Consider the following 15376-nt stretch of genomic DNA (forward strand, 5'->3'; position numbering starts at 1 on the left):
TAATTAAATGTTAGTGATGTAGTCTTCCACTTCCATAACCCAATAACATCAACATTAGAATTTTATTTGACTACTCAGCCGGCCGGCAAGCGTAGTCATCTGAATGCTTTATTCATTCAAATGGCGAAGCATCCACAGTGGCATATGTGAGTTAGCAGTGGTAGGCCTTGTTTGAGCTCTGCCATAACCACCTTCGTCGTCAGCATCATCAACCATCCCATCTCTTGCCTGGAGAGCCCCACTGCAATATCATTTGCGTACAGTTTCAGTGTTAGCTTTTGCATGCATGTAACCCAAATAGTATAGTCTTGTATAATAATAAGAGGTCTAATCGTCTGGGCTCTTAGGAAGTGCCATGGATTAGCAATTGGCATGCATGAAGGATCAAGTTAATTACTCCATTTTCTCGACCTTTTCAACTAATAAATAAACAATATCACTAAGTTGTCACTTATATTCCACACTATTTACAGTTACAGTTATACGAATTTTAATTTGACTAATTGACATTTCTCAACATTAATATTAAACCGCTGATTTTGGAACCCTCCTCGCATTTGTATTCCCACTTTGCCTTGGGCATGCGTGGGCAAGTCATAGCTTAGGTGTGGGACAGTATGTCAAGCAAGTACTTGGCAAGGGCATGGGCAAGTCATGGCCTGGGTATGGCACGGCCTAGGCCTAGGCATGTCAATCAAGCAACTGGCATAGACAAGTTATGGCATCGCCTTGGGAGTGCATGGACGACTGAGCCTAAAAAAGTCCATAAACTCGAGTGACAACAATCCCATGCACCAATGTCAGAAGTAGAGAGAGAGAGAGAGAGAGAGAGAGAGAGAGAGAGAGAGAGAGAGAGAGAGAGAGAGAGAGAGAGATACCCATTGGTTAGAGAAGCAAGTAGTGATGGTGTTGATGGGGGTTGGGGTGGGGGCATTAGCATGAGGGTGGATGATGAGTTCTGGCCATGGTTTTGCTGCTCTAAGTGCACATGTTCTGCCTCCAGCATCTTTTCATTATCCTTCAGCTGCTTTAAATTTTAAGCTTATGAATGTCGGCCAACTCTCTCTGGCCACTATAAAAAATGTCAAAATCATATGATGATGATGATTTAGTTTTACCTTCTTTGCTAGCGAGTTGTTTTGCTCCTGCAATGCCTTATGCTGTAACAAGTACTCACAATGTGAGATGACATGCATAATTAAACAGCTAGCAGTATTACTCCACCTAACTAATTAAAGTCAAAATACAATTAATTTATTAATTAATCTCCATTCTCCAACACACACACATATGAAGGCATATTGTACAACTTAATTTCGACATATATACCTTCTTGTGTAGCTCTGAAATGGATTCATGCATGAGTTGGTTCTGCAAATGCCAAATTAAATTATATATGGAATGAGTATATATAAACTGAAATTATTGATTAAGTTGACAAGCTAGCTGTAATATCCTATGACATAAATGATTAATAGGATTGTAATTTAATTAAGTTCGCTTCATGCACCTTTCTTGTTCGTATGCGCTTAAGAGCTGTATCAAGCTGTTGCTCCAAATGTTGAAGCTCTCTCATGCTTAAGGGGTCTAAATCTTTTCCCGTAAAATTCCTACACAAATCAATCAATTAATGTGAAACTAATACAACCCATTAGCATTTTCTCGATTCATAATCAAAGCCTTAATTACCCAATTGTCAAGAAGCATGTATTTATTAATTCTCAAGTAGCTAGTCAATTAAGGTATACGTAGTACCTTAGTTTCCTTTGTAAGACTTCAATCCTTGCCGCAAGCATGGGGTATTCAAGACACCAACTACCCTGTACACACCACATAAGCAAGCCATTGTTTAAATGATTCTTCATCAGCTACTATATAAAAATTTCATACTTAAAAAAGTTTAAATGTATTAATGCAATAGAAAATGCTACTGATGAAAAATTCAGCCATCAAGACTACATAATTAAGTAACTATTGCACAAAAGTATTATATTCCGAATTACAATCTAAGATTATCAAGACTAGCCAATCACTAAATCTGAAAACTCAAGTTATTAGGGAATTAATGAGTTAATTGACAATGTATATCAAGCTTACACCTTCTCTTACATCCAGATTCACTTTGTACGTGGATATATAGATAGTTGAAGGGATAGAGAGAGACAAACATATAGGTGTAATCTCACCTTGAACCTTTGAAACCAACAAAGAAATGCAGATTAGAGGTTTCAAACTAGGACTTCATGCAAATAGGCGAGCTGAGTGATTGTTTAACAAGATGAACAGATCACTCAAGAAATTACAAGGTTTTATCAATGCAATGACCATGTCTGTGGGTTTTTCTTCAATTAATAGAATTGCACAATGAGTACTGTAACATATTAGCAGAAAACTTGCGATGCATAGGATCTTTTGTGGCTAAACCTAGCCCCGAAGCTAGGCAAACGTTTTTGGTATCAATTAAGGCTCTACTGATGAAAGTCTTAAATCAATCGGTTGTTGAGTTTACTGAGGGACATATAACAGAAATTGAACAGGAGATAATTAATGCTCCAATTAAAGCGTAACAAATTCTTAACAGAAAACAAGAAAAGAAACCTAGCTAATATTGCAACTATATATTCATCTTTCAAGACATATAAGTCATTAGTAGATTTCATAAATATATACAGTACCTGTGGTTCTGCGCGGTCAGTTGCAATGAGTTGCCGTTCTGCATATGAATATTGGTCGTATCGCTCCAGGATTCTCTCCATGCTTCACAAAATGGAAAAATTTCAAGCTTATATACAAGTGCATATCGTTTAACTTTAATCATATTTGAACTTCATTTATTCCTAGTAACTAAGATATCATCAATGATCATATCATAGATGCATCATATCAGTTGACATATATCTAAAATTTAGAAAAGCTTTTGATGACTGCAGTACGTAGTTTTTATTTATCAAAATTGGAAAAACTAATGTGGTGTGGCTTATGCTTGATTAGCCCTGATCGATCACTAGACCAATCACTTGTTTTCTTTAATTATTTAATCTCTCTATCTCTCTATCTCTATCTCTATCCATAGGGGTTGAACAAGATAACGCAGGCTCAAAAGTATATTATATACCAGCTCTAGCTAGTGAAAAAATCCATATATCATAATTGACAGGGGCAGATAAAAATAGTAGAATATATTCTACCAGTTGGGAAATCAGTGTGTGCTAGCTACATTTACTCTAGGTCGATTAATACTATTTAAGAAGTACACATGTGATACCAAACCATTGTAAAACTAGTATTTTATTAAATTAGTAGTGTCTCTGCATCTAGCTAAGTAGGTAATCATTAGCTAATTAATTAAGTATAAAACAAAAAATAAGAGAAATCTAGCTAGAAAGTAAACTGGCAGGCATAAGAAAGATATTTCCAACCACAAGTTGATAAAAAGTCGGTTTAGAACAGGGATTATTAATTAGTATGTTGTTTAACTGACATAGACTTCTAGAAATAGGCAAAGGGTCTCTTATGCAATGTTAGGTTAAAGCTTGTTGGTCCTCCAATTATAAGAGGAGAGATGAGTTCCATCAATACTAAACATAAAACCTACATATATACTTGGGTTGGTAATTAGTTAGAGAGCTCAAATCCATGTATCCACAATGCTATTGCATGAAGGAAAATGTTCTCATCACCACTTCATTGCAAGAACATAGCATATTAGATTGGAGATATATACTAGTTTCGTCTGTCTATTTAATATGTTGAACTTTTAGGGACGAATATCTTGTCAGATCACTAAGTATAGGTTATGTTAAACAAGAATCATCTATGTATAAGAATTAAATTTTGATTACATATATATATATATATGTATATTAATAGTGATCGAACTCATGGGGGTGCTTAATTTTAATGGCTATTTACAAAAAAGTCAATAAAACATTTCAAAATTATAAATAGGTCAATAAACATTTCTTAATCCCAAAATAGTCCCCATTGACTAAAATGAATTAAATGAAATTATGCATTTTACAAAAGAGAACATAAGAAATACTAAAAATTATAGCCATTGCCATTAAAATAAAAATAATGGGCTAGGATAAAAGGGTAAAACAAACTCAAAGAAAAACTAGTAATGAGCTGGGGCTTGCAGGGCTATTGATCAAAACATAATTTATGAAATTATATGATTGACTAAAATGTGATAGAAAATTTGGTATTAACCTTTTTGAAATTTTGAAATGTTTTATTGACTTATTTATAATTATCTACAATTTTTTAAGGCCTGACCTTCGAGGTTAGTGGTTTCTCTAAGAAACTAAGGTGAAATATTAAGGTGAAAGGTGGCTTTATAATTGAAACTTCTAAGCCATATTGACTAATTTGATTATGTTTCCCCAACTTTTTCATTTTGCTATGTACATATACTATATATATATATATATATATATGGGTTAAGTTCATGATCCACACCATTTTACATACCATTTTTACACCCATTCGGCAGGGCGACGACAGGTTGTTAGCACACGAAATTCCAACAAATGTCGATTTCCAATCATCGTGTCACCACCGTGTCGACTCCAACTGGCTACAGCAAATGTCGACTGCAACAACGTGTCGGCACCTTGTCGTTGCCCTACTCGAAGGGGTGTAAAAATGGTGTGGATCATGAACCTGACCCCATATATATATTTGGTATCTTATCATTCTATATCAATGTATAGTCTCCACCTTGTGGGAAGTTATGTCTTAATAGGACCTAAAGAAAAGAAAATTACGAGTTTAGAACTTATGTAACATGGTGTTGCCGGCCGGCCGGCACTGAGCATTATCCAATGCATGGAATCAAATGGGATTTGGAAGGAGAGTGTGAGTAAATTTCTGGAAAAAAAAATAAAAGGAAGAGAAATTTAGAAATAAGAATTGAGTTTGGCGGAAACAAATTTGTTGCTTTGAATATATTAAATTGGCTTTTTTACTCAAATATCACCTGAACTATAGGGGGTGTGCTCAAATACCATCCAAATTTTTTTTGTTGCTGTTAATTTACCACTTGAATTTTCACATATTGGCCAATATACCACCTACCGTCACTTCTGTTAAATTTTCTATTTATTTTAAGGGTATTTCCATCAATTCATATGATAAAAGCATTTGAAATATTGGAAAAAAATTCTAAGTAAACCCACTAGAAAAAAAAAAGACTTTAAGGGTATTTCCTTTTTCTATTTTTAAATTTTTAAGTTTTTTTATAATTATATTTTAAAAATATTTTTTAAAATAATATAATTTTTTTATTGTATTCATGGACAAAATGAGAAGTTTGGGAAATTTTTTGATGATTTAACAGAAAAATTGATGTTAGGTGGCAAATTAGCACATATTGATAACTTCATATGGTAAATTGGTAAGAAAAAAAATTTGGGTGGTATGAGAACACACCCCCTATAGTCCAGGTGATATTTGGGTAAAAAAAACCTATTAAATTTGTTCTTATTACTTTGAAAGGATTCGAACATTTGACTAATCCTAATTACATATATCTTATTTCTTTATCATTCTTCACCACTTGAGCTAATCTTAAAAGTTTACGTTAAAATAAATTTGAGACAAAACTATGGTGTACTTAATTTGCAGTCTCTGTGCACCTAATCCAAACATTTCATATTAGGTAATGTCTAGAATTAAATGAAAAAAATAAACTTAATATATTAATGGTTGGTTTTAATCAAAGCAATTAATATTTGAGTAATTTCGTACTATAATCAAATGCTTTCCAAAGTTTATCTATAAAATCTCAATCTTCAATTCTTCATAGAATAGGTGTGTATGAATGATCACAACCTAACAAATTATTAATGTATAGCTAACAAACTTAATCAAAATATAGCTAATATGAGTGAGCATTATAATAGAAATCGTTTTAGAAAATGGTTGAATAAATAATAATACTTTGGTTTCCGGTTAAAGTCGTCCCTAATTGTTGTGATTTTGTCTAACTAAATTTTTAATGTATGACATTAGATATATATATATATATATATCATGTAAATGGAAAATTATATCCGATTGGGAATCTTTGATAACGAACAAACAACATTTGCTTTTGTCTCTTTTCCAGTTTTCCTATGTACCTTTCCATAACCCATATGATTGGAGGAGGACTTTCCTCCCAGGTGCACTGCACTGTGCACTACCAACAACATCGGATATACACAAAGATACTCATAACTCTCATACTAGGTAACAAAAACACCACCCCCATCAGGACACATTGCCCGAGGACCCTCACTGTTCGACACCTGTGAACAAATTAAGATTATATTTTCAAAAAATTAAGTGCTAATTTTTCTTTAAAAAAAAAATATAACTAAAAGCATCCCATGATGCTTCTAGTACTACTGCATCTTATTTCAAATATACATAACCCTTTTTTGAGAGTAAATGTGCTTATGTGCCTACTGCAGCTAGTAACTAGCGTCTTGTAATCTTCATTATATACACACACATGTACATACATAAGTATTTAGTACGTATAAAAATCCCATTTCTGATTTGACCAATAAGTAGTACCACTACATCAGTCTGACGTCTGAGTGAAAAATACATGGCCTATGTAGTAACTCTGACGACAAGAACATAAAGAAAAATAAGAGAAAAGCAAAAATTTTTAGCTTTTAGCTTTGTTTGTGACCAGAAAAACAAAAAAACCTTTAGCTTTGTTTCAAATATTAATGAACGATATATTGAGCATTTTGGAAGTGAACAATATATTTTCATATGTATATGTATATAAGAAAGCAAATACAGGGCATACCCAGATGAAAAAAAAAAAAAAAAAAAAAAAAAAGAGATAGAGAGACAGACCTGGAATCTGAAGAATACTCAAAGAGCTTGCCTTTGGTTGAGAAGACGATGAGTGCCACCTCTGCATCGCAGAGAACCGAGATCTCATGAGCTTTCTTGAGCAATCCAGTCCGCCGCTTCGAGAATGTTACTTGCCTGCTTATCTTGTTCTCGATCCGCTTCAACTGAACCTTTCCTCTTCCCATACCTAATAAGCTCTTTCAATTTAATTTTTAAAAAATTGGAAACTAAAATAAAAACCCTGCAAAAATCTGAAGGACAAGAAGGAGAAGAACCCTAGCTAGCTAGTAGCTAAATTTGGTCCATTCAAGAAAAGAAGAAGATAAGAAAGAAAAGGATGGTGGGTTTGGGTTGTGTTGTGTTGTGGGTTCAGTAATTAAGGAATGCTAGTGTTTACAAATGTGGGTATCTTTCTATTTTTGTATTGGGGAAGTGTTTTGGTTCAGTTTGTGGAAGCAAAGGGCCTCTCTCAGCATTTATAGGAAAGAAAAAGGAATGAGGGAAGAGAGAGAAATAGACAATGGGTGGTATTTGGAAAACCAGATGGTTTTTGGGGGATGCGTTGTCGAGTTGCGAGTGGTCCGAGGGCCAAACAGTTGATGGTGTGTCTCATTTTAGTCACAGTATTGAAGACAGTCCGTACAAGGTCATGCAAGATAAGCTCTGTGGGACCCACAGGGAACAGCATTATAGCGTTGTTGTATAAATAGCTTTACCATTGCTGACGGCGCTTCTAGCTTTATTATTTGTTAATTATTATTTATATATGCTCAAACCATATACAATTATACAGGGCTGTCTGATCTCCAGTGTTCATGTCAATTAAGTTTTTTCGACCAAAAAAAAAGAAGTTATCAAATCTGAAAACTGTAGTCACCGTACGGTACAAGGAAAAAGGTAAATAAAGGAACGAACCAGAATGGCACAATTTTTTTTCTCAAATCTGTTGAACTAAATATCATTTTGAAATTTTTTCTGTAAAAATGGATTTCCTTGACATCAGTTGAATCAGATTCTAAAAATACCGTCACTCCCACTAGCCACCATTCATGGCAATGTGGCGGATTTTAAAATTTTCACTTGTTTTTTAATCTTGAATCATATATGCTTTTTTTTTTTAATCAAATTTAGATAATATTTTTTTAATCATCCGATTCCTTGTTTTTTTGACATCACATAAGTAATTTTATTAACTAATTATTTATTAGTTTAATGGTATTTCACTCTACAGTATTAATGAGATCCAACTCCAAACTTCGAATGTCATATATATATATATATATATAGTTAGTTTCCCTTGATTAGTCGCATTTAAATTAGTCAACATTTACACTTACATTTTGGGAGACGACATTGGCACTCCATTTTTTTACACTTACACTCCTCTTATTTATTTTGATATTTTTTATTTCTTTTTATTACTTAAAATTCCAAAATTACCCTTAATATTGAATACATCTTTTTGGTAATTAAATACATTGACATTTTCTATTTCCTAGTTTTGTATTGCACAGTGATACTGGAACCAAATATACTTAATGATTTGCACAACACTAATAAAATATGTGTCAGTATATCAAACGTAATTATCGTCATTGTTGAAATGTAGTAACTCAACTCTTGATTAAATATTGTCAAAATCAATAATACATTAATTAATTGGAAAGCGAAATTATGAGGCGCGCAATAGTAGGGTAGATCATAGATGTATATATATAGTGGGTTTCCAAGCCCAATATATATTAGATTTTTGGCAAGTAAATAGTTTAAATTGCTAACTATATATTTAGTGAAACATATGTGGAGTTTCTTGTTTCTTAATTATCTGGTAATCTAGTTGGTGGCTGTAGCTTCTGGTTAATTGTAGAATTTTAGTCTAGCTAGTTTTGTTTCTCTATGTGACTGGGTCTGTACCGACTGTACGTAAATTACTTGTGTCATGTCTGTCTGTTTAATTAAGCCTTGATTAAGTAATTGGTTTCTTTTTGTTGATGAGACGTGGCTTGTTGTGGTCTTTGTTTTGCTGTCGTAGTGGTAGTCGTGGCCGCATGTAGTTGGCCGCGCCAACATATATGCATGTGCATGCTACTAGCTATAGTCTACCTCTCAGCCCTATACTCGTCATTTTCCGATCTTCATTAATTCTCTTTATCCACAGTCCACGACTCCACCCATTGACATTAAAATTTTCTTCCTTAAAGAGAGAGAGAGAGAGAGAGAGAGAGAGAGAGAGAGAGAGAGTGAACGAGAGGGAGAGATGCACTTGTCTCTCATCAGGCATGCATGAGATATTTGATGAAAATTGTGAATGGCTGATCTCATCTAATTGTTTACTGTCATGACGTGATATGATGTTAGTGATTATCTTTTTAAAATATAATATTAATATATTAATGTGGTATAATTAATTTATATGTCCTAATATAGGTGGATATTATTAGTATTATATCTTATACATATAAATATATTGTCTAATAATTTTTTTACACGTTGAATTGGTTACATCACGCGACAATATAATTATACTAAATAATTACTTAGTTTATGAGAAAATATTAAAAAAAATTGTGATTTGACTTTTTTTTTTTTTGTCCAGAGTTCTAATCTCCAACATTAATTCGGGGTATGAACTATGAAGTCTTAAGGTCAAATGAATTGGGCATTAATTCCTAATCTTTTATTTAGAAATGCACATTCTATGATTCCGATAAAATAGTGAACTAAACATTGTAATGATTCCACTTCATTCCAATCCTACCAACTCAACACCTCTTGAGATCGACCCAAAAAATACCACTTGAGATCATTACTTGTGTATAATATAAAATACGCCAAAAGGATCTATATATAATTAAAACCCATCAAATGTCAGACCTCTACAACTTTCGAATAAATGTATAAAAATTACATGTTTCATCGACCCGAAATATTAATAATTTTTTTTTAGAATGACAACGGGGCAGAAGGAAGGTTGATTTGTCACTCTTAAGACTTATCCCTATTTTCATCTCTAACACGACACTTTCGGAATCGATAATTAATGTGATCGATCATTAAAAAATTGTAATATATGAAGCATAATTTTGTGGTCCAGTCTTTGAATTATCAATGTAGTGAAATAATATATAATGTTGTTGGTAATTGGGATTATCTTTTTTAAGTGTGAACTCAAAAAATTTCATAAATATTGTGGTCCCATCAATAGTTCAATACTATTAAGACTTTTTTTTTTTTTTTTTTACTGAGAATTTTTAATGTGTAACCGATATATTGTTCTGTAGTGTAACAAATTCAATGTATAAGAGCATTGTTGGACGATATATTTATCTCTCCTAAAATATAATATCAATAACATACATCACGTAACGGTGTATCAATCACACCAAAAAATTTATGCTTAGTTGGATATTTATGACATCTCCTACTCTTTGAATTTTATTGTTCCTTGACTTCTAAAGCACCATCTTCCACACCTTTTCAATAATACAACTGGTATCTATATGCTTAAGTTAGAGGACCAACTTGAACACCTATAACTAATATAAAAAAATTTGTGAAGGTCAAGTGCAATAAAAAGCAAACTCTCTCACTTAAGTTGGTGGTTATGAATATAGGTGTCTTTTCTTTTTATTATTATTTTAAGATGGAAATGTCATTCGTACAAATAAGCATGCATGTATATATCTTGAAGAGAACACAAGTCAAACTATAATAGTGAGTTTGAACTTTGACAGTAAAATACTCAAATATATACTCTTTTTATTTTATTTTTTATTTCCTAAAGTGTAGCTTTTCTTTTCTTTTTCTTATTTTTATCGCCAAAACAAGAATTATTGAAGCAAAGGTTAATTTTGTGGTTATTTACATTCAGAAAAGGAAAGAAAAGAAAAAGGCACATGCACATCTGTACTTTTCAAAGACTATTTACACTCTGCGCATGAGATGTAAATAAAGAAAGTAAAGAAAAAGAGTAGATATCTTCTTTTGTGCGGTCTCCGAGATCCAATTATCGAATATGTTGGACCAAATCAGGCATTAAAGAACAATTTAAATGTCGAACATTCATGTCTAATTATAGTACTCCTTTTTGAATAATAAATTATCCTTACAGTTGTATTCATAGACGCCTCTTCGGATGTAGTCCGATATGGTGCCTCAAGAAATATGCTATATATTAGTCTTAATTTTTTTTTCTTAATTATCATTTTTCAACTTACATTATATTTATATATGATAATTTCAATTGATCACTTATCATGTTGACAAAATAAAGAAAAAGAAAAACTTTAGTTGAAGAACATGTGTTATATATACTACGTAATGTATTGAGTGATATAATAATCAAATTAAAATACGACATGTGTTAAAATTTAACGATAACTTTTTATTATTTAACATATCATTTTTAATTAGACAAGTGATCGCTTCGTTTCCAAAATGTTAATGGACTCCAAATTTTATAATACTTACTTGTATACTATGTTAGTACGTTCTAACCAATATATAAAAAAGATCGAGGGACCATATTTATGGTTGACTTGGGTCAACGGTGATCGAGCAGGTACATAGTAGATGTGTGGAGAACACTGAAGTTACTGATGGAATCATGGAACTACTAAAACTGAATTGAAATTAATTTTCTGCATATGCAGCGGAGCTAACTGATGTTAAATTAATGGCTTGCAGCTTCCACCGAATATAAGTTGGGTTCTGCAGAATGCGTACCATGATCATCATCGTGAAAATAAATTAATGGCTAGCTGATGTTTTCTACATCAAAATTAATGCAAGAAAGTGTTTAATTGCTCCAAATTTTGAAACTCTCTGATCAATCTTAAAGGTCCAGCTGGATCTTCTCTGAAGAATTGAAGCTTATAGGTCCCCCCTTCATCAGATTCATTAATTAAATTTAATGGCATTAAGTCCATGTGAAATTAATAATAACTATATATGTCCTGCATGTGACTCAAACTAGCTAGACTGTAACCACTGATGATTAATTGGTACATACGAGTTTAATCCTTAATTGTTTTTCCGTAAAGAGTACGGTTTAGTCTTATGTATATTGAAGTTTGATCCTTATTTTTTAAAGTAGTTAGAAAAAGTCAAGGACCGGTTGATCTAATAGATGACATCTAATTTCTGTTTGTCGAAAGAAGGTCTTAAGTTTAAAATTTTATAGACAACACTTGTTGATAAAAAAAATGTACTAAGAGAAAAACTATTGAAATCATTTAATAGATATGATTTGTATAGTAGTTTTTCCTTTTTCTTATAATTAAATGAATGAACCTTCACATATTAAAGACGTGCTTGATGGTTATTTATGAGTTAATTACACTTACATTTCTTGAGGTTTATCGTCTTTTTACATACACCTCCTGGAGTTTCAAAAATTACATATACACCTCCTAAGGTTTTAAAACTATTGCATATAATTCCCTACAAGAGAAAAAAAATAAATAAATAAAAAAGAAAAATATTTGTATTGAGGTTGGACCTTACACCTTGAGTAATCTTATTAGGCTATTTAACCCATTAGTATGCCTTTTTGCATAATTTCTCATAATTTTTCGTCTCACTATAGGGGTTATATGCAACAGTTTTGAAACCTCAAGGGATGTATGTGCAATTGTTGAAATCTCAGAGGGTGTATGTGAAAAGACGATAAACCTCAGGGGGTGTAAGTATAATTAACTCGTTATTTATTGATCGAGATCATGTCCTTAATTTCTTATTAATTTCTTTTTTCTTCCTCTCTTGCGATATCAAGTTATATACTAGAGCATAATTAACAATCTTTGCATACATTAATGTGTACCCAAATTAAGAAGAAGAAATAATTAACTATCTTTGCACATATAAATGCTTAGTATATACAAATTTAACTAGTTTAATGATATGAACCATCTAATTCTTTTACGTTTTCATTAAAAACCTATCTTTACTATAAAAAATTAGATAAATTAGAACCTTTATATATTTGATTAAATAGTGATTTCTTTTTTTCTTTGGGGGGGAGAAAATCAAAATTTGAACCTCTCTCAATATTGGGGAAAGAAATTATAAATAACTCTAGATTGACGGCTAGTCGGCTAGTGGATAAATAGTGGTTATTTCAATATTAATTGAAAACACTATTTTCGTTTATTTATTCTACCATAATTAGATATTTTAATGATACATTTTTAAAAAATATTAACTTGTGTGGTCCATTCTTTAATAAAAATAAGCATGCATTGAAAGAATTATATATATATATATATACAGTTCTATTCAAGTTCGCACGTTCGCTCCTAATGCTGAGTGTTCGATAGTGCAAAATTTTACAGCATTGAGTGCTCGGAGCTAGTTTGTTGACATTTATGTTATGATTTAGCTCTAAACCCAAAATTCTATAGCTAAACCCTAACATAATGCCTCAATCAAACTCATTATATGCCCTATGAGGAGATGAGATGAACCTATAGAGAAAAACACCCACAAAACTCGGCGGAGGAAGCAGCGCTGAATGCTGCTTGCAGCGTTTGCCTGCTTTAAAAAATAATTGTCGAGCGCTTGGTGTAGCTCCCGAGCATGATCAAATATGTATATATATATATATATGATATCAGTTTGGGTTAGTGGGTGTATGAGTGCATCAATGACTTGTAAAGCAAGTTAATTTCATGAAAGTGGTCCTGTGAATTAGTTCCGTTAGGTAACCTCTATTTTCGCGTAGAGATATTTTCGATCTCAACCACCCTTTTTTTTGGCCAGGTCGATCTCAACCATCTACAACATAAAAAATTTGGGATTATGATAACATATATATATACATGCCTATTATACAAACAGTCCTACCCAATGAAATGTTAAATCAGTGAGCTGTTAGTACTCTAGCTAGCTAGTACTAGCAGCAATATATATGCATGGGGACCATTTCTTTTCGCATAAATATATAATTGAAGACCTATAGTTGGCCATATATGGCCGATTGAGAATCTCAGATAAAGGAGTATGAAGTTAAGATCTAACCTCAATCACTCCTTTTTGCTTTGGAATATGAACCTATATATGGATGGTTATGTACATATAAGGGTAATATTTCTATTCCCCATAGATATGCACATGCTTCTTCTTGAAATGCTTTGCCCAAAATAATATATACTAGGAGGATCACATTTTTATGCCACAATAATGAATCACAACATGTTGTAGATGAGTGCACTTACGTCACACCAATTACAATAATTAATCGATAATTGACATGTTATTTATCCTATAATATATTTCTTTAAAGTGGTCTCCCATAAATGTAATCTTAAATATCTTTAGATTATATTGGAGGGAACGAACTGAATCGATTCTAGCTTATCTTCATCTAATACCCACTCCCTCACCACCTGGACCAACCAAAAAAAAAAGTATTGTTTGGTAACGAGAGAGAGAAAAGAGAGCAAGGGAGTGAAAATGCATGAATGGAGCAATCTTGTTCCCATTGAGCCCTCTGGATTTTGCAGTTCCCAAGTTTTGTTCAAATCGAACTCGGACAACAATGTTGCCCAAATCTTTTGAATTAACTCATTGGGCTGACAATAACTAGAAGACTGATTCAACTAGGCCCACTTACTAACACCACTTATTTGCTATTACTCTGGGGCCTAACAAAAACATAAGATGGTTGTATTTCTCAATTCAAATGGGTTTTGCTTTGGCAGGTGGAAAAAACCTTACCTACACACGTTGTATATAACGTGCATTTCACAACTAGTACATCATGAGACTTACACATAGCTAAATATTAGGGAAATTGAACTAAATGACTTACACCCCCCACCCTAAATATTAGGGAAGAAGAGTTGGGTGTGAGAGAGAGAAAGTCAGCCAAATGAAGTTACATTGGCAAATTTGTGTATATTTATATGAAGGATATTTTAGATTTTTCAAGTTCAAAAAGGGTTATGAATGTAAATTTTGAAAAAAGAGGTCATAAAAATAATGGTGGGGTGGGTGGGTAATTTAGTTCAATTTCCCTAAATATTAGACACTCATTGTATATAATGGGTGTAGAAGTAAGTTTTGCACCTTCAGCTTTCGTGACTTTCGTCCCTTAAGGATATAAGGAGCAATTTTTCAACCCTGCTTTCAAGGCCTGCGACTAAGTACTTACATAATACTAATTCATATAAATTGAAATGGAGTTCTGACGTTCTGTGATCAATAAATCAATAATTTAATTAGAATTTCCTCTTCTTCTTTTTTTCTTCATTTACATAATGCTTATGAGGGTGCAGGCTGCGCAGCTTTGTCTTTTTCCCTTCTTAATTGTTTTTGGTTTTATAACTGTGCAGCTTGAAGATAGAAATCAACAGGAGAAGAACTATTATATAATTCATATCAGATGAAATCTTGTTTGAGAAAAAGATTATATAACCAGTCTTAGAGCAAGAAATTAAGAAGTTTCAACATTGTAAATTTCTTAGAAGCTAGCCATTTGTAACTAGATAATTATAAAAGGATTTTAGGCTTTTTAACA

General features: G+C 32.4%; 1 protein-coding gene across 3 annotated transcripts; it reads right to left on the reverse strand.

Moving 5' to 3' along the window:
* LOC147288423 (agamous-like MADS-box protein FUL-L) lies at positions 1 to 7274 on the reverse strand. 3 transcript variants are annotated; one of them, XM_086240108.1, is made up of 8 exons: positions 6859 to 7274; positions 2676 to 2757; positions 1756 to 1820; positions 1511 to 1610; positions 1330 to 1371; positions 1119 to 1160; positions 879 to 1024; positions 1 to 241 (listed from the first exon to the last, which is right to left on the reverse strand). In XM_086240108.1, exons 1-8 carry the CDS (start codon positions 7041 to 7043, stop codon positions 109 to 111), a joined length of 795 nt encoding a protein of 264 aa, XP_086096234.1. In that variant the 5' UTR covers positions 7044 to 7274; the 3' UTR covers positions 1 to 108. The 3 variants fall into 3 exon arrangements, with proteins under 3 accessions (XP_086096234.1, XP_086096233.1, XP_086096235.1); XM_086240107.1 differs by having other exon boundaries at positions 879 to 1027; XM_086240109.1 differs by lacking the exon at positions 1 to 241 and adding an exon at positions 590 to 753 and having other exon boundaries at positions 879 to 1027.
* Positions 7275 to 15376: the final 8102 nt, after the last annotated feature.

This window comes from Dryas octopetala, chromosome 4, assembly GCF_963921425.1.
Source record: "Dryas octopetala chromosome 4, drDryOcto1.1, whole genome shotgun sequence".
NCBI lineage: Eukaryota > Viridiplantae > Streptophyta > Magnoliopsida > Rosales > Rosaceae > Dryas > Dryas octopetala.

What these genes read in the sequence shown, in the direction of transcription:
- LOC147288423 (XM_086240107.1), bottom strand. Translation starts at nt 7,043, where the DNA reads ATGGGAAGAGGAAAGGTTCAGTTGAAGCGGATCGAGAACAAGATAAGC. An exon ending in GTCTTACAAAGGAAACTAAG is followed by an intron (nt 1,611 to 1,755) that starts GTACTACGTATA and finishes TGATTTGTGTAG; the next exon opens with GAATTTTACGGGAAAAGATT. An exon ending in CTTGCTTCTCTAACCAATGG is followed by an intron (nt 242 to 878) that starts GTATCTCTCTCT and finishes ATGATATTGCAG; the next exon opens with TGGGGCTCTCCAGGCAAGAG.